Genomic DNA, 27,618 nt, shown 5'->3' with positions numbered 1-27,618 from the left:
ACAGATCTGAAGATGTATTATGTGGGACACACTAGGCCATGTTTTTTTAATCTATTTAAAGTTGCAGTAAATGGAAATTTAAGGAAGGGAAGCAAAACACCAAAAAGAAAATTGAAAATGGATAGCCCTACTTCTGCAGCTGCCCCCTCTAACGTGTTTGTTCTAAGCCCCACCACATATGGGCGTGTTTGTCTTTGCTTTATACGTGCTAAAGTATGTCAGCGCTTACAGCTGGTGTGCAGGAAGTCTTTTTCTGTTTTTTTGTACAGTGACATCAAACAATCATGTGGCCTACACCGGCTTTAATTTATGAAAATGTAATTTTTATGTGTAATCTGATGACTGCACCACTGAGGACCAAGTAAGGATAAGTGGCAATGTATTTAATGACTCTGAATTTATGAATAATTCCAAGTTTTGTGAGGGAAATCCTTAGGGGGTATCTTTACGATTGATTGGTTCAACCAATTTCATTTAATAAAAGCCTCTAAATTCAGGACCGTGTTGTCTCTTGTTGTTGACGTCTAAATTATTGTGGGTTTTTCCTGCTAATCCATAATAAAATAAGCCATCACCACATCATCACCCACTAAAATGTGTTTTTACACCAGCAGCATTTAAATGCACAGTTGTTACCAGCGTCACACACAGACAAATCAGATTCAAAATGATAAACATAAGAATGAATTATGTCAGATTATGTTGTCCCTGATCAGATTAGATCAGGCTACAACAGATCAGATATGCAGTATAGCGTCATAACTAGCTAAACAAACACATGATGCCCTAGTTGTATAACCGGGCATTAGTGGATTCAAACGGGATGTAATAATTCCTTAATAATCCCTAATAAATCACTGACCGTATTAAAATAAACCAAATAGACATTTCTGTGTTATATTTAAGTTAATAATAACACTGTATTGTAAATGCAGGCACGTAGAAGGTGCCAGAGGAAGGAACACAACTATCACTTAGTCCACATGCCTCACAGTGGATTGAGGGGGGATTATTACCAAACTGGGGGGGATTACATAATCTGGCAAAAAATGCTTTTTTATTGTAATTCGGTCATATCACCTGACAAGACAACTGCTTGTGCCTTGCCCCGTCACATTTGCAGCAATTATTTTGTGAGTCTTAACCAAACAATAACAAAAATAAGACAAGTTAATTATCCATAACTGTAAGCCAGAATCCCCACAAAGCCAATAATTGTCATGATGAGAAAACACCCGCTACTAGTCTCAAGCAAACCATTAGAACAGCATAAAACAACCGCAGCCACAACAAGAACGCAGGCAGTGTTTCACCCGGTGGGCCTCGCACACACACACACGCGTGTGCATGCCGATTTACACAGCGCTCTTTCGGCTGTCCTGCTCTCCACTCTAATCAATGCAGACACACATAAGAACACCTTCCAATTATGCAGAGGCACTCAAACACAAGACCCAGCCCGCTCCCCAGAAATGTGAGCAGCATACAGCGAGACCCTCAGGAGCACTTGCGACTTCAGAAGGCGAAACCTTCGCATGGAGACGGGTTTGAAATTCCGGCTGAACTTTCAATCAAATCCGTGGAAATTCTCCATTTTTTGTTCGACGCTCTAAGGAAACATGTCAGACGGTATTGAAACTGTCTGTTTGTCTTGCGCCGAAATGAGGTTCAAACACGTCATGAGAAGCCGCAGTTAATTGTTTAGCATCGATCCGCCATCGATTGTGCATAGAAGTTTGGTTAGTGTCAGTCGGCGCGTTAATTCGGTTGTGGTGTGGACACGCTGTCCTGTTCCCGTTTGATCTAATATAATCTGTCTCTGGAGGGCATGCTGTGTGGCCTCGAAGAACGCAGAACAGTCCTCTGTCACACACACACACTTCCTCCTGCTCGCACACTTCCTAACAGAGCATTTATTATTCATCATTATTAGACTTTTCCTTTAGCACGATAAGCTCCTCAATGCATCTCGCCACTGTTGTCTTCCTCCGCAATACATTATTCAGGACAAAACTGTGCTTTTAGCCTCGGAGTATGCAAATCCCACTTTTGATTATCATAATCAGCTGATGTATGAGAGCGAGAGTGTGTGTATGTGAGTGTGTGTGGCGGCTAGTCAGATGATTGTTTGTGTTTTATTGCTTCAGTGCTCCACTCTAGTGTTGTATACTTCACATCATATTTTTTAGCCGAAGGAGACGAGCTTGGAAAAGGCCACTGGAGGCTTAACTCACTGCTGTACATTTAAAGGGCAAATCGCCCACATATATGCCACCGCGTGCCACTGCCAAGAGGAATGGCTTTTACCAACTTGGAACCAAGGAGCCTGCGTGCATTTGTGTGTGCGTAAAGTGGGCAATAATGAAGGGAATTTTCAAGCTCTGTTTATCATCCTGTTTGTTGCAGTTACTGGTGTCGAGCTGAAGGATTGCCTGAGGAATGGCTGACAACGTCTTACATGTCAATAGAGAATATATTACAAGAAAACTTGAATAAGTTGAATCATAGTTTTACTATATTGATAGCTCCCTGCGTTTTTCTCTGAGATACAGATGGTGTATCTACACCACGAGAATCAGGTGTTAGTCAAGTGTTAGTTTACTCAATATACATAGAAAGCATAATTTTTTTCAAGAATAATACATGATGTTCTCACAATTGCTCTTAAGATATACCAGTAACAGAAACAGGAGATACAATATAGCTTCTAAAGTCTATGTGTTGTTTGGGATGTAACCAGCTAGTTGACCAGTTAGATTAAAAGGTTTCCAGTTCAAAGGCGTACTGGCATATTTTAAGACATCTAAGAAGTCAAATCACCAGTTAACCTAACCCCACTAGCTGCATGTCTTTAGGGAAGACCTGGGGGAGAAAATGCCCGTTTGTTCAGGCTTGCTACTCAGGATGCATTAAAAAAAAAAGTAACATGAGTGCCCCTGTGTGATTCTATCCTCATCCTCGTTCACCTCTGTTCCCCTCTCCCATCTGTGGCCAGCTCCAACCAGCTCCCTCTGCCCTCCCTCCCACGGCCTCCTGCGTATCTCACGCCGACCTTAATCTCATCTCCTGACGTGCCCTCGCCATGCACCCCCCTCACCTTTGTAACCGAGCCTTTTGCCCGCCTCACAGCCTTTTCACACCAGCTGTGCGTCAATAAAGAGGAAGTATTCAAAGAAATGCACATGGAGATCTGTTTTTTGTTTGCTCACAAATCACACAAATACAGTTTTTATCATAAATTTTAGTTTTCAAGCCTTAAATTAACTGAATCTTAGTTGTTTGTGTAGGTTCTCAGTCACTGAGGTCATGGTAATCTAAGGTAATCTTTCCAAACACGTTAGACAAATCTTAATTGCTATTAACTACAATTCTCTGTGTAGCTATAAGAAAATCTTGTTTTGAAGTCTCAAAGTTCAGCATTTCTGCCACTGCCACAATGTCTTTTGAAAGACATTAGGTCACAAGTGATGTGTGGATTCAACTAAATAAATTAAGTCACAATTGAACCATGCAGCAGAGAAACCACACCCCACAGTGTAACCTTTTTATGTTTTATGTTTTTCTCTAAAACTGACTATACTTTCCAAAAACAAGCATCATGCTTTATTAAAAAGACCTGGAACTAGCAATTTAGACCATAAATTTATTAGGAGTGAGCTTACTGAGATGGAAAAATCAATTTCCCAGAATTTCTTGGGAATTTTTTTCTTGTTGTTTTTTGTCCAATGTTAGTCATTAAAGCTCATACATGTTTAACCTCCTAAGACCCGAACTCTTCCACGGCATGCATTTTCAATTTCTCTTTGATATTTGGGCTGATTGGGGCCCGATGTTTGTAAAAACAAAGAATTACCAGATTATTTTTTTACCTTATTTTTGTTTTTAAGAAAAATCAGAGCCACATATGAGGATATTTGTTTAAAATTTTGATAGAACAGTAGCAGTATAATGTCCTCGTAAGTGGATATCAGGCCCATGTAGGGCAAAATTGAGTATTTTGGTCTAAATAACCCAAAATGTGATGTCCACATATGTGGACGCCAGGTCCTAGGAGGTTAAAGCACTTTAAACTGGTTTGACTTTTCAGACCCAGAAGCTGCTCCCATCTTCTTTATACAGTGTATATAAGTCTTAAACATATCATGGACCCACATTTTACAACTCTTGCAGTCTATCTTCTTTACAGACCAACAGCGCTGCTTGAGTAGCTGTGGGCTTGTTTGGCACACGATAAAAGTGATTTATTTTCTTTTTAGGTCAACAAAACCTGACTGGAGTAGACTCATGTGTGGCCAGTTACTGTATATGACTGAGCAGAAATGAATGTCCTGATTATGAGGAAATGTGTAAGACATTTTGGGGATGGCAGCTTTGCTGCTTTAACAGTAACGTGGCCGTCTAGGCTAAGGAAGCTAAAATTCAGTGCTCATGCAACAACCTCATTTACAAACAGCATTAATGTTCACATGAATAGAGAAGTGCTTTTTTAATTTAATGCTTTAATATTAGTAATGTGTTAATGTTACGGGTTTACAGGTACAAAAATCTAATTTGAGCAGCCAACAGGTTCACAGCAGGATGACTTCTGTCACTGTAACTACCTCCTGTTCTTTTCTCTCACTCAGTTCCTTTCAGTCATGTGTCGTCTCCTCTACTTTAGCCTCCTCTGCCCTCCACTGTTGCCCATGCCCTCAGCTCTCTGACTCATGGGCTCCTTCAGGGCCACGGGGAGAAGTGGAGCGCACAGTCTAGGCCAAAGCATAAATATTAGCTCAAGGTCATGGTCACAGAGCTCACACTGGGCTATGCATAATCATGAATTCAGCTCCTGCACAGCCTTCTTCCCTTCATACTCCACCACTTAAACTCTCACTGTATTTCTCACCATTGACACCGACTAACCTTGTAGGGTTAACCTCAGGTAATGGAGCATCCCCGGCTCTAATTTTTTGCTTTATTTTAGGCCGTTACACTCCTTTACGGGTTGTTAAGGTTACACAAATGCTAGCCGATATTTCTGGGGTTACCTCCAAATGTATTTTTATATTAAGTTAAAAATGTTCTGGATGTATTCTAAAGGGGGCTCATACACTCCCTGAGATAAAATACTGCCATCTTCACATCCGGGAGAATGATGCTTTAAATTCAGATACTTGCTTTGCTGATTTGTTCGACATTATCCCGAGATGAAACAGGGGCTATAAAGGGAGCAGGGAGATTGGAAGTAAAAGAAGAGAACGGCGGGCTGTGTTTCCTTTGAATTCCATCTTTAATAGACTCCACAGCTTCTCCTCTTTTCTTCCTCTTCTTTCCCCTCGTAGCCTTGTTCCTTCCCTCCTCCTGTCTATTATTTTCTCTATGTGATCCTGCACCCACTCAGCACTGAGACACATTTAAATCTGGCCTCCACAGGGGCTTGCAATAAAATGGTATTTAACTGCATCCTCAATTCCCTCCTCTCTCTCTCCTGCTCTCTTGTATTTTCCTCGTTGTAAACCCTGCACGTCCCTGCACTGATGCCCTGCCTCTTTTCATAACCCTCTCCTCGTCTCCCCGGCCCGTCTTCCTTCCTCCGACTCGCTTCAGGCCTCGACGGGCGGCGAGGTCAGCTTCAGAGATGTGTGGTCCTTCCCCCTCCTCTCTTTTTCCTTTAACTGTCTCACACGTTCTTCCCATCTACCAATTGTCAGCCATTAACCTTTCCTCACTTTCCACCACTTACATTTTTCCCCTCCCTCCCTCTGCTCCATATATCCTCACGCCATTAACGCCGCCGTACGCCCCCCTCTCTGTAGTCTCTCTTACTTTTCCCCTGCACATCATCCCCTCTTTGTCCTGCATGGTAATCTTGCTCTGCTCTCCCTCGTTGTCTCACCCTCCCCTCTTCCCTCCCTCCCTGCACTGTAGTCACTCTCTAATTGCTGTCTCACCCCTGCTGTGCTCGGACCCGGAGGCTAAATGATTTCTACAGGGAGAGTGGAAGCACAGGAAAACACCGAGTCCTTTTTTTAATAACTATTGATGAGTGTCTTGTCAGGAGGCATATGTGTGTGTGTGTTTACAGTTACAATTGGCCCTCCTATTGGCACCATCACACGCTCTTCTCATCTTTTGTCTGCCTCTCCATGCCTCTTTCCTCTCTCATTCCTCCAGACTCATGAGAGAGCCTTTTATCTGCACACTTTTATTTATAACTTTGAAGCATGGCTCACGAGTTTTCTGTGTGATGTGCTTCTGCAGCGACGGAGTGTGTTTTACCTATTCTTGATACAAATGTGTATTTAGAATCTACAAGTGTCCGCGTGTTTGTCTATTCCACAACTTCTATGCATGTCAGGGATGGAACGAAGTGTCTGTTTACTGCAGAAGTAGTGAAGCTTTCACTTCAGGCACACATATCACATGTGCAGTAGAGTTCATTAAGTAGGACCCAGTTGTTGACGCAAAGAGAAACTTTTGTTCGACGTTGATTTAACAAAAATCAACTACTGAAATCCAAAAGCAGAGAGACAGCAGAAGGAAAACAAGGAATACAAGCCACCACAACCTGACAAAAGACCAAGACTGACACACACACACACACACACACAAAGCGAGGGATAACAAGGCACAGGTGAACTCATTTGAGACACGGAAAGAGAGGATTGAAGTAAAAACAGAAAACCACATGACGAAGTAAACTTTAAAAAAAAGAAGCTAACACTAACAGAGATACCGAGAATAAACTCAGACAATGTGAAATGCAGAAAAAGAGAACACAGGAGGCACACGGAGAAGAAAGACGCATAGGAGGAGCAAAATAAGAACTGAGCTTTACGATAATAAGCAAGGATCAAAAACAGACGGTGGTGAAATGCAGGAATAGTACAGTGAGAAGTATTGCGTCACATATAAAATTACAGTTAAGATTCGAACATTTCAGGCCAAATTTGATCCAATGAAATGTTTCCCATGAGTCCACGCCTACGCTACCTGAATCCATTAGCAGTAAAATACATACTATCTATATATTTGTTTGCCTTGTGTTTGTATGTAGAGCCTGTGAGATACCCAGTTACTAAAGCTGTGAAATACACTGCTGAAAAAAGATGAAAGGAACACTTTTTAATCAGAGTGTAGCATCGACTCATTTAAACTTGTGAGATATTGATCTGGTCAGTTAAGTATCAGAGGGGGTTGTTAATCAGTTTCAGCTGCTTTGATGTTAATGAAATAACAACAGGTGCACTACTACACTACTGGTAGCATGAGGTGCTACCCGGACCCTACAGAGGTTGCACGGGTAGCCCAACTCCTACAGGATGGCGCATCAATACGTGCCACAGCCGGAAGGTTTGCTGTGTCTCCCAGCACTGTCTCAGGAGCATGGAGATTTCTGGAGACAGGTAGTTACTCGAGGAGTACTGGACAGGGCCGTAGAAGGTCCTTAACCAATCAGCAGGACAGGTATCTGCTCCTTTGTGCCTTTTGTAGCACTGCCAGAGCTACAAAATGACCTCCAGCAGATCACTGATGTGAATGTCTCTGACCAAGCAATCAGAAACAGACATCATGAGTGTGGCGTGAGGATCCGACATCCTCTAGTGCGCCCTGTGCTCACTGCCCAGCACCGTGGTGCCAGATTAGGATTTACAGAATACCAGAATTCTCAGCCCACCACTGGCAAACTGTGTTTTTCACAGATCAGAGCAGGTTCATGTGACAGATGTGAAAGGGTCTGGAGAAGCCAGGGAAAATGTTTTGCTGCCTGTTACTTTGTCCCTGGAGTGACACAAAGACTAGGTAGGCTAGGCAACGGCAACATGACTGCCATTAGGTATCAGAATGAGATGCATGACCCTACCCTGCCCGGCCTCATGTATGCCAGCAAATCCTGGAGGATGAAGGAACTGATACCTCGACTGGCCCCTGGTTCGGTCCGTCTAACGCCACCAGGTTGCATCTCAGACCGTCTAGGAGCTCAGTGATGCCCTGATCCAGAACTGGGACAAGATCTCCCAGGTCACCATCAGTTGTCTCGGCAAGGCCACACAAACCATTTTGAGTTGGTGCAATGCAATTTTGGTAAAATGGACTAAATTGTTTCATTTTTTCACTTGAATTCTTTTGTTTCTAACACATGATTGTTCTATGGAGAAATAAAGTGCTTTCAAAATGTTCCTTTCATTTTTTTGAGCAGTATAGTTTTATCATAAAAGAGAAATACTGCATGCAGCTGAATAAATGTACTTGTAGCTAATGAGGAACAAGCTTTGCAAGAGTGAAAATTAGAGAAAAAGCATGCATACTAAGAATTAACTTCGTCTGACAACCTCATTCTCACCATTGCATCACACCGAGGATTTCCTACAAGCACTTCTCCAATATCTCGTGTGCGCATGTTGCACCCAGAGGCTCAGGTCTTATCATTAGCAGGACAGTCGGTAACTAACTGTTTTATTTATATATCTTAAGATGCCCCGAGGCAGGGGGAATCTTTTAAATGCACTTTGCAGAGCAATTTTTAGTAGTGAATGTTAATGATTCAATATAATGATGAGAAATGACTGGTATTGTTCAGCATGTCAGGAGCTAAAAGTATCTAATTACTATTTCCCACTGATGCCTACATGTTATAGATTCCTGCCATGCCCTAGTGTGAGCGCCATGTATAGTACAGACAGCAATGTTAATTGCGTATTACCAGCATATTTCACTAACTATGAATTATGTATGCTCATGATGATGTAAATGATATGCTAATGAGGACGATAGCCTAAGTCCACTTCCTGTTGCGCTGGTGAATTATATATGCACGTTCACCAACACACCAGGTCTCGGGGTGAAGACGGGGCAAGAAGGAATTTCCTAACAGAGAGGAAGAAGCTGCTGTATATGTCACGTTTTCCCCCCGCATGAGGTGTTAGGGAGTTTGCATTTCAGCAGTGAGAGAGTAAGGGGAGAAGAAAAGCTAATCAGAAAAGGGGCGTTTTTTTTTTTTTTTAATCCCAGCTCTGCTGAGGCGCCTTTTCTCCTCAAGAAAAATCTGTGTTTCTTTCACACAGCCTCTGCAATCACTTGAAACCCCATTACAGACCATGTGACAGCATCAATTAAATTCACAATTATCATGGGGCAGAGACACTCCACTGTGAGGAAATATAGTAACATGGCAGCGTCTGCAAGTGTGCACACGTGTTTTTGTGTGCCTGTGCATGCCCGTGTGTGTGTGTGCAGGGCTCTGCATGGGTGTAAGAGAGACATAAAGAGCGAAAGGGTGTTTGTAGAGAGCAGAAAACTGACTCAGACAGACCGCTGAAAACCTCTTGCCCTTTTAGGCAACTCTAGTGAACCTGAACAACTCTCCAAAAGCAATATGCTACAGTAAACAAAAACTTGCATCTCTGAGAGTGCAGAGATATTTCAAGCAACAGCTGATGGATAGTGGAAGGCTCAGAGACTGCTTCATTTTATATTCTCTTTAGATTGTTGAACAGATTAGCACTTTTTGTGACAGAGCTTCTGAAAGTTTGAAATCAGAGGAAGTGCTCATAAATGTCCTTTCAAAACTGCGCCCAGCGCTGTGTCCACAGAGTTGCCCCCTCCACCCCCTCCACACCACCAATTCATTATCAGTTTAGCAGCAGGGCCTTTGTCTCCTATTGACATCACAGATTAGACTCTTGGCTCTAGTTTCCAGCTTTAGTAGAGATTTATTTGGAACAAACTGTCCAAGATCACACAAAAATCCAGCATGAATCAATGTCACAAGGCGTATTTTAAAACAAGCCCGCAGAAAAACACCTTCACATGACCACGATTTGCGTAAGGACAGTATAGTTGGTTTTAGGTGAGATGCGTTGTTTTGAAACAGAGGCAACAGTATTTGCAGCTGACTGAGCCTGATTTTGGACTGGGCTAGGTCTGGCAGGTGGAGCTGTTTTGGCCTGCACAGTCAATTTCTTCTCCATTAAAACACAATCAGGCCCTCAATAGGGTAAAAAAAAAACACAAAAAAACCCCCGACAAGCGCGCATTGATCTCTCTACCTATAGAGCTGGCCTACACTGGGCCAGAGCGGGAGATTAAAAATTCATAAGCGTATTAAGATCTATAAGAGCATTATACATGTGTGCCGCCACTTGTCTCATACAGTAGGGAACTAATCATACGCATCTCTAACCCAGTACACACAGATACACAGTCACAATAGTGTTCTGGGTGTACTCCAAGTGTCAGCACTATCATATGGGCGTGTGTGTGTGTGTGTGTGTGTGTGTGTGTGTGTGTGTGTGTGTGAGTGGCCTGGCGTTGTTCCCTCCTTGAGTGCCATACAATGTGCTGGCATAAATACCTGCTTGACACAGCAGATTGGCACTAATGGCTTTACACGCAGTGCCATCTGTAAGCTGGACCATTGGCTCTTACATCTTCTCCAGTGCTTCCCAGCATTCCACTCAGACCTTCATCAGTCACAGCACAAAGCAAAAGGAGCCACATTAAATATTAGCTAAACATCAGGGAGGCTTGCGCACAAAGCCCGCGAGGTCCTGCCCATCTGCCTGCACCTGGATATTAAAACCTAAAGATGCAATGTGATGTGGGTCTTTTCAGTTCAACGCACCTCCCACTGAGCTGAAGCTCTGAACTTGAAGCGCTCACACACACAAACACGCACACCGGCTTCTCACAGCCTACAGCAGTCACACGGGGATCATTACTATTCATTTGCTCAGCAAACTGGCCACACAGGCTTATAAATTAGCTCATCTACCGCAGCTGGGTACTGAGACAGTTGGCGCATGCTGAGGACTGAGAGCGCAGCCATTACAGTGCAGGGCTCCGAGACACCTTCTGTCCACTCGACGTGACCTCTTCCACGCTCGTCTGCTCACTCTTTAAAAAAAGGGAGAGGGGAGGTGTGTGTGTGTGTACTGGGCAAGACACAGTCAGTCAGTGATCTAAATAAATTGCAGACCTGAGCAATAGGACTGTGCTGAGGGCGAATGCGGTGATAAATCCTGTCAAAGCAAGTATAAATCAGTCTGAATGAAATAGCATTAGGAGGATCTTGCAGGCCTGAGACCAAGAGCGAGGATAGCTGACAGGACTGACCTACAGGGAAATGAGGGAACACTTGGACTACTCTCTTGCTCTCTGCCTTCCGGGGAGGATCAATGGTGGAAGGAAAAAGTAAAGCTATTAATTCGCCTGGATATGTCAATTCCCATTGGCTGCTGTAGATTGGTTGTGATCATGACGAGCCCCCTGGGCTCACCGGATCGGGGGCTTTTGTCGCGCCTCGGTACTTCATAGATTCATTGGCGTTTTTACAGCTACCTGGAAGGTACCATATTGGAGGAAAGTAAATCAATTCCAATTGCGAGATTATAACGATGCACAAAAAAAAAAAAAAAAAAAAAAAAACTTGGAGCGTGACTATGGGGCTAAAGTATGCTAATGATTTCTTGTATGAGATGTGTAACTGAAACGAGGACCTTGGGTTAAATAAGCCATGTAAGAGACTTGTAACAGTGTCTTAAATATCCATAAAACATTCATAAAACAGTTCACAGCCCTTGTAAATGATGAATGAAGTTTTTTCCTTACCCGGCCAATGAGCACAGGTTCCGGCCCGGCGTATTCTTCAATCACAAAGAACTGGTTCCAGATCCAGCTCCTCCTGCTGCGAGACCGTGACCCCTTCACCTCCATGCGATCGCGCTCCTCCTCTTCCACCTCTGACTCTGCTTCTTCAAATACGAGGCCCTTTGCGTTTTTGGGATCCGCGCCGTGCATCTTGGCGTCTTCCCCGACGCGGCTCCATTCGTGAGCAGGGTGGAGCCTCAGGACATGACTGCTGTTGACAAGTTTGTTGTCTTCATCTGCGGAGTACTGAGCTGTGCTGAGATCTGTTTGAGCAGTGTGAGCTGACTCTGTTAATGGGTCTCCACGGGACTCTGCTGCTCTGTTCCCCGGTCTCACTCCCAGGGGTTGCATTGTCAGCACAGACGGAGGAGACTCATTTGTTTCAGAGGGAACGTACAGCGGGAGATGTTTTGTCGATGTGAATGGCCGTTCTGTTTGGCTGATCATTACTTCCTTCTCAGGGCTCAAACTGACCTCGCTGCGAGGTGTTGACAGGAAACGAGCAAAGTGTTTGCTCTTGCTATCGCCGCTATCTGAACCCTGTTTTCCCAAGTTGTCCTGCCCTTTACTTAAAGCTGGCTTGACTTCACTTAGCGGATTAATACGAGTGTCAGGGCCCCGGTCCCGATTAAGATCTGTAGTGGCGACTGGGCTGGCATAAGGAAATGCAGTCTGATTATCATATCCCACATGAGACTGAGTGACAGCTATATCTTGTCTCGGCACTTTCTGAGGCTCTAGCTGTCCGTGATTAACGTCAATCAAATCTCGCTTCCTGCTCCGACTGCCCTTGCTCGGAAAGCTCAAGCTGGGAATGCTCTGCATTTGGGAATTGACAATCCTAACCAGGTTGTCTTTTGAGAGCAGCTTCAGCACCCCGTAACTGCCAGTGAGGTTCAGCTTTCGGCTCGAGTCTATGCTGAAACCTTTCCCTGGCACGCCCGTAGTATGGACGCTGAAATCAGGCCTGCCTTTGGACCTGGAGCCAGATTTAAACTTGGTTTTATTAGAGTGAATATCTGGCTTATGATGAACTGTGAAAGTTTTCTCTGACCTCCCTGTTTTGGAAGAGTCAGCATTCTTGGTGTTGTTTTTGACTTTCTTCCCATCCTGGGTAAACTCCTTGCTAGCGGCCAATGTGCGCGGGGCCACAGAGTCAACCTCGCGCTTGGGCTTGAAAGTTTGTCTCTCCTTATTAGCTACAGATGGGGCAGGATGATTCTGCAACATCTTGGAGTAAGAAAAAGATCTGGCGTCGCTCGCCTGCTCGTGGCTAATCAGGTTTCGAAGAGTAACCACGGGCATTGCATTCGAATCCACGTTCGCGTCCATAGAAAGGCTCTCCCCCAGCTTCACCACGTGCGATCCGCCCACTCCTCTCCTCCGTAAAATTTTACTGGCTGAGGCACCTCTCGCAAGCCCCTCCCACAGACACAAGGACACCAAGAAGAGAAAATTTCTCGTAATCATCTTGTCTTGTGGTGAGATGTCCTAATTGGAGACAGGTTTGCTTTGAGGCAGGCCTTGTTTTCCGGTTGTCTTCATTCTCTCCTCTCCTTTCCCTCTCCTCATGCCCTTCCTCTCACTCTCCCATTATATGCCCTTCACACCGAGCTGGAGGGCAGGTGTCAGTCACTCCTCTCCTTTTTGTTTTTTTTTCCAGCTGCCTGATATCTCCCTCTATCTCACCAAGTTTCTCTCCGCTGCTTTTTTTCCCTCCACTCCTCTCGTCAAGTGTCTCATTCAGTTTCCCGCCGAGGGTTGAACACCCTGAGAGAAAAGATAAAGATAATTAAGTTAAAACTTTAATCATTGCACTGTGTTAATTAAAAGTGGAGAGGCACAGACAGGTAAAAGAAGTCACTGACAGGCAGGACAGACCTTTTAACAGTGCAGCAATCACAATTTCACAAAGGCCTTTTTTAGGGCAAGAACGCAATTCAATTTATAGCTTCATAATCACTGAAATGTTTTACGCGAGACAGACAGGGACAAAGCTATCACCGCGGTATTGTATATGGAAAGGTGATAGAGTAACTCTTATTAGATATTGCTCTGGGCATTTATTAATGGGAACAACTGTCAAGGATTTCAGATTGCACTGGAAGGAGACCAGCTATGACATGAAGTTAGATTCATGTTATATTAAAGTGTGATTAATTACCCCGATTGATACTGTCTTTTGATCAGTCAGTTAACATTTCAATTCCGATGCAAGCCGTAGACGTGGATGCACTTTGTTGCATGTCGGGCCCCGAGCGATCTAAAAGGTTGGTAAACATCTGAATCTCAGCATGTCTCTCAAGCACTCAAGCCTCAAATGGAAATCCTACGCCAAATCAAAATGTCAGATATCAATCAGTGTGCTTGTTTAAAGATAAGAGCAGGAGCCCTTCAGTAGTGTTTCAGTAACATCAGCCCACACATCTGACAAGTCAATAATGTGACTATTTCCCAGATTGCATTAACATAAAAACCTTTTTATTGCTACTACGCGTGCAAAGGCAGACGAGCATGTGTACGGTGTAATTCAACTCCAAATGCCAGTGATTCGCTAAAACACTTTCAAGATGTTGGAGAAATCGCGTGAGATAGAATAACGGTCAAAACCAAAGCAGCGGGGAGCGATGTAACATTTTAGTTGCTGGTATGCCGCTCTGACACAGCAATTCAGTCGTGTCAATTCAATAGGCATCTTTGATTAATAAATCCCATAGACTGTAGATAAAAGATCGGCGCAGTTGTGTCACTTTAGCATTATTATTGTTTGATTGTCTTTTTGTTTTGTGTGTGTGTGTGTGTGTGTGGGGGGGGGGGGTATTAGTTATTAGCCAATGTTAGGAAGATTAGCAAGCTGGATCCATAAATCCATATTTGATTCACACAAACACAAACAAATTATTAAAACACTTCTAAATATTCGACTTTCTCTAACCAATAATTGGAGCTAAAACTTCTATCACTTTATAACTGGATTAATTATACATTAACAATAACAGACAAAGAGGCATAAACAGAGCGAATTGGTCCAACTCGGACATTAAAGACAGGGCTACAAAGACCAAGACTGCATTAAAGAATGGACGTTTGAACATGTGAGTCTATGGGGACACCCCACGTGGACATCACGGCCACATTTCACGGCTTCTTGGTAAAATTCTCACATCTTTCAAACACTTGATCCCAAGTTCTTAACATCATTCTCGAGGTCATTTTCTTTCTTCGGGATCATGGAAGACAAACTACAACAATTTTAAATCATGAATAGTAATCTCAGTAAACCTGTGGGCTAATCCAGCAAATGCTACAAAACTGCATTTAAAGCTTACACATGCTGTGTATGCTGTGTGTTGTGGATTAAGCAGTGTCAGTTTCCTCTTGCCCTGTGCAGTGTGTTGTGGTGTGTCTGCGTGTATGACACTTGCTCCGCTGTGGCACAGACAGACCCTGTCAGCACATTCACTGGGGCATGACTGAAGTTGGGATGTTCCTCCTGGAATAGTTTTCACCCTTTTCCTCTCTCATCTTCCTCTCAGCTTCCTGTCTCCCAGCACTCTCTTTCTCTAAGTAAACCTTTTTGATGAACTGTAGAGAGCACCCTCCCCCCCATCCCCCACCCACCCACCCAGTCCTCTGCTTTTTTCCCACCTCTCCCACTCGCCACCTGTCTCTTCTACGGCCTATCTGTAAATCTCCCTCTATCCACTCTCTTAACCTGCTATTGTTTTAGTATCCCATCCTCTCCTCGCTCCCTTCCATCATCTCCTCCTCTCTCTCATTTGTGTCAATCACAGTGCTGTCACTGTGTCCCTCACCCTCACTGCACTCAGGCTTCAATCATTCAGCCAATCTCATTCTTGGGCCTTGCAACATTGGAAGTGACAGGTGTCTCGCCGGATACCATGTTGATGACAGGCTACAACACCGTAATTGTGCATATAAATCCTGTCAACAAATTATCAAATGCAGCGAATAATATACATCCTGCACTTACACAAAGTAGCTGCAAAATGCTGGGGGGATTTTTACAGAATAATTCATATATAAAGCGCTCGTTACCAAGGATGCGAGGCCGGGTATGGCCGAGCGTTATCTCAAATGTACAGCATGAGGAGGTGATCAGGGGTGAATTCAATGACAGAGCTCCGCTTCTCCCGGAGGAACTTATCAGCTGGGAGTTTGATGGCCAGGCAATCATTGCCACGGGCACCTTGTTAACAAGCCCGGGGCAGGTGGCGGGATGAGGGGCAGAATATCAACATGGCGCTCGCCAGCTGAGCACAGATTTAAAACATTTTCGCGTGGGAGGTTCTGTCAATGTGACGTTTTCCTTTGAAGCACCACTTTCATTCTTTCATTCTTTTATCTTTTTACAGCATTTTCAGAAGGAGAGAATTCCCCAGAACCGAGTCGACGCACTGATATAATGTATTGATCTATGTCACAGCCTTTCACATTGTGCTGAGCACCTTGGGGAGAGCTTCTGTTATGCCATTAACCTGGGTGTATCAGCCTGTGCAGCTGTAAGTAAGGATAATTGGGTGCTGCAGTTTGAATCACAAGGGAGCTCATATTTCCTCATTAGAGTTTTATAATGTAATATGGCGAAACTGCTGTTTTCATCCTTGTGAAACCAGCATGGATCAGGACGGGGATCTCAACCATAGCCTCTACTAGGATTTCAGGAGTAAATAAGGATGATAAGGTCATACTGCTCGCTGCTTCAGGGAGCTCTGGCTTCCTAATTAGAGTTTTAGAAAATATATAGTTGAGGTACATTCTCAGAGTTTCCAACTGTACTGTATTCCTGCAGCAAGTTTCTCAGTGAACTGATTAATTGAGGCCATAAATATCTTAATTATTTTCCCTCTACTGGTCCCAGCCCACCTAAAACTCCAATGATCTTTTAGTTCGTTAGTATTGGAGGCAGATTCTTGCCATCGATTGCAAGCTGTCACCAACTTAACAAGACTGAAAATTTTAATTACAATTCCCCCTCTTGCTTTCTGTCTATCCTCTTTTTCTCCCAGTAGCCCCTGGAGAGGTAGAACACCACCACAGGAGCAACACGGCCATCAAGCCTTCTCCACAACCATGAGCAAACCCAGACATGCCAAGCCCTATTGACTAAACATTCTTTTTAAAAAACTTACTCATTTACATGCACGCACAAACCTCACAAAGCCTTATTCATCCACACTGAATTCTCCCTGAAAACACAGTATATATCTGGGCAAGTGTGAAAAATAAAGAAAGCTCTGGGGACTCCCTGTCTGGACACAATAAAGTCAAAGAGAAGAAAGGGAGCGCTCTTTCACCAGGAGGGAAGAGAAAACGCACCCATCCCCAAAAGAATTATGCATAGAGTAACAAAGGCTAACTCTAGGGGGAGGAGGGCAAAAATGAAGGAAAAATAGGAATGTTTGGTGGAATGGTGGAGCGCGTGTAAGCATCTGCGTGAGAAGAGGATGCGAGGTGCTGATGGGTGGCTGCTGCAGGGAAGCGGGGCCCTCCTTGGAAGTCCAACCAGGTAGTTTTGAAGTGCAAAGCGCCATAAAGCAGCTCTGTCCTCGCCTTGAGCTTTGGCAGATAAAAGCAGACCTGTCAGAGTGTGAGGAGGTGAAAAGCAACAGAAGCTTTCATCTGTTAATGTATGAATATCTTTTTCGCTTGTGTCCCCAGCCTTGTCTCTATCGCACCCTTACTGATATACTGACAGCAGGTGCTAACCTCTCATGGGGGGTGTACAGCACGAGCCTACGGACACAAAAACGCTCCAGAGGCTATTTTATGGAGTGCAAAGAGGGAAACAAGTGCAAGGCAAACAATGTGACAACCCTGTTTTTTTGTTTTCTTTTTGTTCCTTTTTTTGCAATAAAAAGCAATGCTATGAATTTACAGTTTTGCATGGCTTCAAGAGCTGTGAAATTCAGTCCACTTAGGGGTGGCTGTTTGCCTGTTGGTGAGATTAAGACTAAAAATACTCAGTATAAGAGAGCGGCAGCAGGGGTTTTTGGATTTGCTAGGCTTTCAGCTAGATCAATGGGGTTACAATGAAAGGCAAGAGTCAGAGCTTGTAGAACATAAAGCAAGAATGCGGCTATTTAAAATACAGAACATGCAGCGAAAACAGCAAACACGAGACGTGAGCGTTCGCTCGTGTTGAATTATCTTTACAATAATGCACAGAAACGTCTGGAAGCAGCTTCTCATAAATCCATCTGTGATTCGTGCTTAGTAACTGGGTCCAGTTGTCACCTTGGCACTTTGTATGTCGCTGTTCTCGCTTGCACACACTTGTTCCCTGAGAAGGCAAATACGAAAAGCACAATTCTAACCTGTAATCCAGGAGCGGTGTGCAAACCAAATACTGTATTTGCACAGTGTACCAATTCAGGAGGTGGAGAACACAAAAAGAGATTTGTTTTCACAGGAGGTAGAGAAACTCCACCCCCACCTCCAAAAAAAAAAAACAAAAAGAAAAAAATTAAAGATCCAAACTGCTGCTGCATTACAGGTAAGTATTGTACTGCAGTCTTGTGCTGAGAAGGAGCTGACATTAAGAGCACTGAGGTCAGCTACCAGCGATGTGGCCCGCTGTGTTTGAAGGAAGAGAAAAGTTGAGTATGACCTAAAGAAGGACAGAGGTGGAAACATTATTCTTTGTGGCACAGGGTACAGGAAATCTTTGAACCTCCATCTTTCAGACAGAACACTGATGTGGATTGTGGATGGAGCTTCCAGCATGACAATGACCCAAAACATACCGCCAAGTCAAGAAAGGAATGGCCAAAGAAGAAGCACATTAAAGTCATGGAGTCTGTCTCCAGACCTCAGTCCTATAGAAAATCTGTGGAGGGATCTGAAGCTTTGAGTTGTCAAAGGATTTAGAGTAAAGAGAAGTGGGCTAAAATCCCTCCTGAGATGTGTGCAAACTTGGTGACCAATTACAAAAAACATCTTACTGCTGTGCTTGCCAACAAGGGTTGAAAAATAGTGCCAAAGTAAATGTTATACCCACATCAGGAAACTTTATCTAGCTGCCCTGGAAGTCTTTTTTTCTCCATCAGATCACAGTGATGTTGGGTTAGGGAAACACCACTGTTGTTTCAGAAGTGGGAGTTTTGCTGTTTTGCTGGAATAAGTTTGATTTTAAACCCCCACACATGAACTGTAAAGCAATTTTACTCCAAACTGCAACTTTCATCATGTGATGCGCACAAGTATTTCATATATAATTAATCATTGCAAAAATAGCAGCTGCAAAATGATCTTTCATGCTCTGTGGAACCAAAAACAAGGAAGTGAGAGGAATCCAGGGTAAGCTTTAGCAACTTTAATAGGATTGTATGGAGCAGCATCTTTAGACATATATTATTCAATTTTCATCCTTTACATCTGCATTTAATTTAGCTATACAACAGTTAAGGCAGCCGGCATCTTTGTGCGAATATTCAATATTCTCTACACAAATACTGCAACCAGTTTCAATTTAGAGATGTAAATATTTACACGGGTACAAACAGATCGAGCTCTACTGAGCACAGAAAATGTGAGGCCCGCTGCTGCTATTGCTGCTGCTGCTTTATCTTAAGCTACAGTATATAAACTGTGAGAGGTGCAATAAAGATCAAATAAATCTTGACAGGAGACAGTCCAGAGAATCACAGTGCCAGGAGACGTGCCAGTAGGGTCATGACAGGGACAACATTTGTGGCCTATATTTTACTGCTTTGGCAATGGTTCAAGTAGTTCTAAGTCTGATTTGTCTGGCCATAAGGTAAAGTGCTGGCTAAGAGCTTGTGGATATACCAACAGTGACAGCACTGACCCACTGAAGGACTCTGATTTACTGCTAAATTCTGCTCACCGTTCAGGCCTTTTAAAACTATAAATTATGCATAAAAAGCAGACTGTGTGCATTATTGCTAAAAAGGCCAAAATTAACACTGTGCCAAATGCTTTATTTTATTCGCGTCTCTCCCAGCTCTTTGAAAAACGTTGACACCCATCCATTCCATACCCCCACACCCCACCCGACCCCACCACTCTATGGCCTTAATGCGGACGTACTTGTGACTGTCATGTCTAGATTCTGCATGTGCATACTACTGCATACTTCCTAATGCTTCCTCTGTGTGTGTGTGCATGTTAGGTGTTTTATAATTCATCTAAAGTTAGCTGGTAATATAGTTAAAGTTAGTTAGTGACAATTATTTTCTGGTTTATGAATCAGCACCAAAGTAAAACCTTAACTAACATATTCAGCTCTTGTCAGGGTGGCTGATACTGCTGTCCGCATCATATGGCTGCAACAAATTATTATTGTGTCACTGGACTATAACAGCATCTGACATCTACCTTTAGGCCTTTCCGCTGTTTCGCTGCTGAGTAGTTGAAGGTGCAGATCAGCTCCAATGATCTTCATGCACAAAGGTCAGGGGATGTTTTGGGTTTGTGTGTGTGTGTGTGTGTGTGTGTGTGTGTGTGTGTGTGTGTGTGTGTGTGTGTGTGTGTCAGGCAGCTCATCTGACTTCAGCCAATCTCTCTTTAGGTTGGTGCTCTGTCTGCGTCTTCTGAATGGTGAGTCTTCAGCTGCCAAAGCAGTTACCAAAATTACACCTGATGCCTATCAGCCCTGTCTCTCGTCCTCTTCTGCCTGACTGCATGCGCAACATCAAAAAGCTATCTGATCCTTTCAACACACTGGCACTGACATTTCAGCAGAAGTCCTCGGGAATTGCAGATGGACTTTATCTCCCCAAAGTTGCGTGCATGTGCAAACAGTATGTGCATTAAGATGTGTGTGTGGGTGTGTGTGTGTGCGTGTGAGAATTTTGAAAAAAGCGACACGTTTGCAGGCTTTTAGAGAAAAAGGTGGATGAAAATTACCCACTGAAAGAGCTGATTTGCATTGACTCTGTTTATTCCCACCTGTCATCTTTGTGAGCTGCAGAGCATGATAGCTTAGGTCAATAAAGGTAGTCATCATTAGAAACGTAGCTGCTTCACTGCAAAGTGCTTGAAGACGTTTACGGCCAGGTTTAATTCACAACATCTTTTTCTCATTCCGTCTGCCGTTCGCCTTTCAAGGGTGTTCCTTTCAGAAGGCTTAGAGGTTGGACAAGGCAGCGTAGAGGACACGGTAAGGTGGGAGAGGGTCGTTTCAGAGATTAATAAGCACAACACGTGCAAGGTTGTCTGTGATTATATGTGATGCATTGGAAAGGTGATGGCACATTTTAGAAGAGCACCAAGGCTACCGACCAATGAGGCGAGTGAATAATGACACTCCATCTTCCACCTTAATCGGCACAAATCTCTTTTCAGCTTACAGTTAAAGATCATTTTCATGTTTATCTCCCACCCAGGCGGGGAGAGAGTGAAAAGAGGAAAGATCGAGCAGCCTTACTTTTAATGTCCTCTGATGCAATCAATAAGCTTCTGCTGCGCACTGAAAATTTTTTCTTTGAGTGTGTTCTCCACAGGTGTTCAGGGTTTTGGCTTCCACTAATATTCTCTGGTGGGGCTTGCTGGAGAAACAGGTGTGTAATATTTTGATGATGAAAGAGTGTTTGTTCAGTTTGTAATGGCCCCTCTGGGATGATTCTCAATCACAGAACATGTTTGCTTTAGATTTCGTGTTAATGCCTACATGCTGTGGGGTTTTTGGGGGGAAGGTGGTATAGTTCTGAAATTTATACTTTGACTGACTACAAATGAATATCTGTTTGCAGCTGCAAATATGTAAAAAGTCTAGAGCCACAGTAATTCCGTGCTTAAGGCATCACAACGCTTTAGTGCTTATTAGCTTGTCAACCAGTGTCTGAAAGCACCCACACTTTTTAACACTGGAATTTTGGGTGGGTTGTAAATGATTTTTTTTTTTGTTTGCAAACTGACAAAAACGTCCCCTTCATGTAGCACATATTTGTTACTTAGCACTTAACACTAAGTATAGCTGACGCTAATAGGAATAATTATTTCTGCAGGTTTAGTCATGGACAGATTAGAATTTCCACTAAATTCTATGTGCAGAACATAAATGTCAATGCCAAATTTGAAAGCAGTTCATTCAATAGAGGGTAAATATGTCAACCTGCAGCTGGTAATATAGTAAATTCTACCATATCATAAAAATATGTCGATATTGCTGCAGCCTTTGTTATTATGTTATAGTTACATCAGTCGCATTTGAGCAGGCTGTGGTTGCCACTATCTCTGGCAGATAGTAATGTGGAGCCAATTTGGAAAGAGCCACAAACACTGCACAAAATGTGATCATGAAATCATCATCTATCAGTGACCTGGAAAAGAAATCACATTTATTAAATTATTTATAAAAAATTAACTTATGGTAAATCGATCAGTTTAAAGAACCAGAAGTTTGGGCCCAGAAATCCAAGAATACACTGAAAGCTCGAGTGTTCCCAAAGGATAAACCATCAGATGAAACTCAGTAGGGAAATCACTAGGACAGGTGTTCTGCTCCAAAAGTCAATGCACGCCATGAAAGTCAATGGTTCATTCTCAGGAGGCAATGTATGTCTATTCCAATTTTCATGCTTATTCATCAGTTACTTGTCAAAATACGTTATTGTGGAGGCAAACATACAGACTACACCCCTCGAGAAGTAACTGACAGCAGCAGTGACCTCCAGTACGGGAACTGGGGAAAACTTGAGATATCTCAGATGTGTTTTGATGCATTTACTGTGACTGAAATGTGAGTCCCAAATAGCCGAGATGTAATGACACTGCTGCCTGTGACTGCCACATCCAACTATAATTTTTACGGATATCCCTGGTTCCAACTTTAAGACCCTGGAAGCACCTGTCCCGGATTGACCGCTTTACCAAATCAACAACACAACGTGGTACTAATCTTTCTGATATCTATTCAGCACCGACTTGTATCTGCATTTTGTCAGAACCATCTATCCCAAGGATGTTGTTGTGTCCTGCTCCCTTATCGTAGCCTGCTGCATTCACGCCTCGGCTCCGCTGGTTGAACAGGCCTGGAAGCTTGTTCTGTCACAGCTTCTAATCCTCCCTCGTTGAAGTCAATAAGTCCCAGCCTCATTAGCATATATCTCCCTCCCCTCCTCTCCGTGTATGACTTTCATGCTCCCTAGGTCTTTTCCTGCTATATTTTTGTAATTCTAATGACATCGAGCCAATCTCAGATTCATTTCGCTTTTGTCGCTCTCCATTTGGGTCAGTTCGCTGTTGTGTTTACTTTCGAGCGGCTCAGGGAGTCAAAGCAGATTGCGACACGTTTAAGTCGGTATCGCTGGCAGGTTATAATGCGGGGCCACCTTGGGTGAGGATCGGATAAAGGATGTGAAAATTAAAACTGCAGAGTGCTTTGTGCAGCAAGATGTTGCACAGCATCCAGCGAAGCATCAGCGATGCGGCGGTTGTTTCGCTCTCCTGCAAGGCAGTCGTCAGCCTCTGCTATGTGGGCACACTAACCCCTTTTTACTTTCCAATATTTGTGGCAGCACTGTATTTATTGGGACCTTTCTCTGTGCTAGTTCAAAGAAGTACAACAAGGCTGTGGGTGTATGTTGAGGGAAGATTTCCAAGCTGCGTTTGCCCGTTTCAGTGGTGTGTAGCAGGGTGATGGAGGAGATCAAAGTTTGGCAGAGTTGTATTTTCAGGGCGATTTTTTCCCTGCGGGGCGCATTCATGCTGTGTAATGTTTGGAATGATGTTCTGGCATCATTCCAGCACAGCAACTATAAATTCTGTTTAAGATGTGAGGGGCAGATCTCTCTCAAACACACACGAGACACATGCAAGGAAAAAATATTTTTTCAAATGCATAAGATCACCTCCTACCAATCCCAGCTTCAAAGAGGAACAAAGCTATGAGCCTTTTGTCACATTCCAAGGTCACTTCTGCCTCAGGATAGGTGCAGTAACAATCACACCTCCAGTGCGTGAGGGCACAGAGGTGAGAATCAAGGTCACTCCTAAGCTGTTCCCTGGAAATCCCACAGTGCATCAAGGATGCTCAATCAGTCCTCAGAGATAGCAGCCATCAGGCAGCAAAGATCGCAGGGGAGGAAGGAGCCTCATGGCCCTCCTCCACCCTCTGCTTTTGTTTCTAATATGAAGCAAGGATAGGAGGGCCTACTGCATTTAGAAAAGCCTTGTGTTTCTTCCATAAAACCGCATCTATGGCCGTGGAGAAGCTTACACTGTAATCCTGCATGACGGATTGAGTCTGCCACTGCAGCACTCACCCTCTCTTTTCCCCTCTCTTTCCTTGCTTCCTCATTTCCTACAGAAAACTTCTGTGGCAGCAGGCATGTGTTCCAGCATGAGGACACACACATTTGTCAACCACAACATAAGATATATACACACACACACACACACACACACACACACACACACACACACACACATTTATATATATGCGCGTGCGTGCATGTGTGCAAGCACATATACATCCACGCACCTGTGTCTACCCGTGTGTTATGCATTCGCCCCATCACCCCTTTCCTCCTGAAAACATGCATGGCAGCCTATAGCTGTTCAAAGTTTTGCACCAACAGTCAAGAGAGAGAATAAATAGATGTCAGTGGCAGGGAATGGAAAATAGGCTTCCCTTTTTGCAAGTAAAAGAGAACAGAGTGTAAAAGATACCGCCACACAGACCGGCTCAGTACAGGAGAATGAATCCCAATGGGAAGACTCAGTGAACGCGAATGCTGGAGAGGTATATAGATGACCTGGATTTTGCATCTACACTCCCATGACATGAATTAGAACACACTCCTAGAAACGGACTCGGCTATAAAGACATTTATAATATCAGGGATCACGACTGTTAGGACCCCTCTGAGCCTGATTTGCTTCCGTCTTTATCTATCGGTTCTCTTGTCACTCTGGCTTTTTGTCTTTCTCTCTTCCCCAGCTCATTCACTTTGTATGTTGTTTTTTTACCTCTTATTATGTTTCATAATCTCCCCGTCTCACACACTCTTTTTCTGTCGCTCTCTCTCTCTCTGGGTATTAGGCATTCAAAGATCTTTCTGTGGCATGTGGTAGAAGTTATCACCCCATCTTTCTCCCTACCTCACTCTATCTCTCTAATCTTCCTTAATCTTCCAGCCCAGAGTGAAGTGAGAATTAGTTTCTCACTCTCCCTCATCAATCTCTTGCACCTCCCTCTTCTTCAGCTTCCACCTCCTTTCTCTCTTATTTCTCTCTTTCTTTCTCTCTCTCCTTCTCTCCTCCCAGACTCTCCTCTGGATCATCCTCACCAGCTGCTTTCTTAATCCTCCTTGCTCAGTTTGTCTCCCTTCTTTTCCCTCATCTCTCCTCTTATTCTGCTTCATGTCATCAACAGAACTGCAGAGGTCATTTCTGCTTCGCCCTCACAGCTCTCCCTCCATCTCCTTCTCTTTCCATTTCCACCTCTCACACTCAGATATTTTTTTCTCGCTCTCTCTTCAAAGGGCTCTTGGGACTTTTGCATTCAACCCAGCCCGTTAACCCTGAGCAGTGTCCTTACCTGCTCGCCGCACTCCGTGGGTACAAACTCACCATAACACTTCCAGTCTGACACATCCAAACACTTCAAGAAATCGGTAAGCACATTAAAAAAAGAAACACAGCCTCATGAAAGGATTACACCTAAATGTGCATTTTTGCACCTTGTTTTTCAAAAGCAGTTTTCAAATTTTTACCTTTTCAGAGTTTGCGATTTGATGACTTTTGCTAGTTGTACTGGATTACACTCATTCTCCCTCTCTGCCCTTCAGGGTTCTGAAAGCACTTATCACAACCATCAACAGAATCAAAAGTGTAGACTGTTGGCTGGCCAAAGCACCACAGAGAGGAATTAATAAATTGAAAAGCTAAAGTGGAAACCCTGACCTCTGACTCAACACCTCGAAAATACATAAAGAAAATAATAAAATAATGCTATTTTCATCTCAGCTTCTTTTGGTCAAATGCAGCACAAAAGCATGTTATGATAGGAAATATATTATGTTCGTGGTGGTGTGTGTGTGTGTGTGTGTGTGTGTGGTGTGTGTGGGGGGGTGCACTTGTCTTGTCCAATGCACACCTGATGGTTATTTTCAACTTCAAAACCCCAGCGTAGCATTTGAGTTAAAAGCACAGGCTGAGCTGAGGAGAAGTACAGCAACAAACGCAATGCATGAGCAACCAGCAGTATAATTAGGTGCACTTTTAAAAATCCAAATATGTTCCTTTTTGTCCAAGTTGTGCCAATAAAAGTCATTTGTGACTCAGAGAAAAAAAAAAAGAAAATCTCCCCCACTTAATTAGCAAAAGCCTTGGCCACAAGCGCTACGATGGGAAAATAACATCCCTGCGCACTAAATGCTCTTCATGTTGGATCTCTGCAGTTTTCCAGTCTTCTAGATTTCACTGTTAACTACACTGCTACACTTAACAACTACAAAGGCCATGTTCAGCTAAATATACAGTTGACTAACTCACTTTGTTTCAAAGAAGTGTCGCACGAGGTCTCCTTGAATCACACTTTGATTCCACTGAAACACAGTAAAGCCTTCCCATTTACATTTTAGGCTCCCAGCGGATGGGGAGGGACAATGAATGTTAATTCCACTGTGTTTCATTATCGGGGCGGCGTAATCATGATGAATGTTGTACTGCGTCAAGTGAGCCTTCGAATGAGAAAAACAAAACACAATACAGTAGCTCCCGGTGGAAAAACTACCTTTAGAAATATGTACACATGCACAGAAAAAGCGAGGGACGAAACGCTCCTTTTCTCTTCTGACACAAACTCTAAAAAAAGGCGTTTTACTCAGACACACACCGACAGCTGCGGACAACAGGAACACATGGCTGCTCTAATTACACTACTTTCTAGTCTACTTGGTTGAAGCAGTTATCCCTGTGTGCGTGTGTGTGTCTGTGTGTATTGATGTGTTTGTTAAACTTTATTTTTAACTAACAACGTAACAGAGGAATTTTCCCTACTATGAGAGAAATCTTATTTTATGTTGTGTCCACTTAATAGATATAAGATCTTAATTTTCAAAACTTTTAGATTACTAATATTAAACTTTAATTCTAGTGGCGTCTAAGAGTACAGATGGTACATTATGTTATGGGTTGCTGGTCTCAAACTGCTTAAGAACCCTTCTCCTTGTGAATGTGCAGATATTACAGTGAGACTGACTGCTCTACTTTGAGCTTTAAGATTATTATAAGACTGAGAGGACCTATGCAAATATAATCTCTATTCCCAATGAGTTTGGATGTACAATGCAAATAAAAACACAATGCAATGATAAGCAAATCTCATAAACCTGTATTTTAGTCACAAAAGAACACAAAAACACACACAAAATGTTTAAAGTGAGATGTTTTACTATGTCCTGAATAATATTAGCTCATTTCGAATTTGATAGGAGAAAAACATTTCAAATAAGTTAGGGGAACAAAAAGCTGGAACCATTTGTGGTACTAAAGAGAAACAGCTGCGGGAACATTTAGCAACTAATTAGATTACCTGCAAACAGGTCAGAAACATGATAGGCCATAAAAAGAACATGTTAGAAAGCCAGAGTTCACCAATCTGCAAAAAAGTCCATCTATGAAGTCCAGAACAATTTCTAAACAGTGTTCCTCAATTACTAAACAATGTTTCATTAGCAGGGGTCGGGTGCATTGTGAGCCGGGTGGCGGCCAGGAGCGGAGGCCCTGGCGGACCGACCCCCGGCTGCCAAGACTGGCAATAGGGACATGGAATGTCACCTCTCTGGTGGGGAAGGAGCCTGAGTTGGTGCGTGAGGTTGAGAGGTACCGGCTAGATATAGTTGGGCTCACCTCTACGCATTGTCTGGGCTCTGGAACCAGTCTCCTGGAGAGGGGCTGGACTCTGTCTCAGTCTGGAGTTGCCCCTGGTGAGAGGCGGCGGGCTGGGGTGGGTATTCTTATATCCCCTCGGCTTGCTGCCGGTACGTTGGGGTTTTT

The 27,618-nt window shown here is 43.5% G+C and overlaps 1 protein-coding gene across 2 annotated transcripts in view; it reads right to left on the bottom strand.

The window, feature by feature from the left end:
* Window positions 1-27,618, bottom strand: part of cdh24b (cadherin 24, type 2b) — a 160,530-nt gene that overhangs the window by 89,018 nt on the left and 43,894 nt on the right. For both annotated transcript variants that reach the window (XM_085253247.1, XM_085253248.1), the window contains exon 2: window positions 11,590-13,398. In XM_085253247.1, the coding sequence (XP_085109373.1) occupies window positions 11,590-13,098 (1,509 nt within the window). In that variant the 5' untranslated portion in view covers window positions 13,099-13,398. The remainder of the gene's footprint in view (window positions 1-11,589; window positions 13,399-27,618) is intronic.

Source organism: Mchenga conophoros, linkage group LG18, assembly GCF_057382185.1.
Source record: "Mchenga conophoros isolate Kocher_MC1m ecotype Shallow Benthic linkage group LG18, M_conophoros_male_GT1.1, whole genome shotgun sequence".
Lineage (NCBI taxonomy): Eukaryota > Metazoa > Chordata > Actinopteri > Cichliformes > Cichlidae > Mchenga > Mchenga conophoros.
The sequence above is the reverse complement of the archived record's forward strand: the minus strand, read 5'-3'. Positions and strand labels throughout refer to the sequence as shown.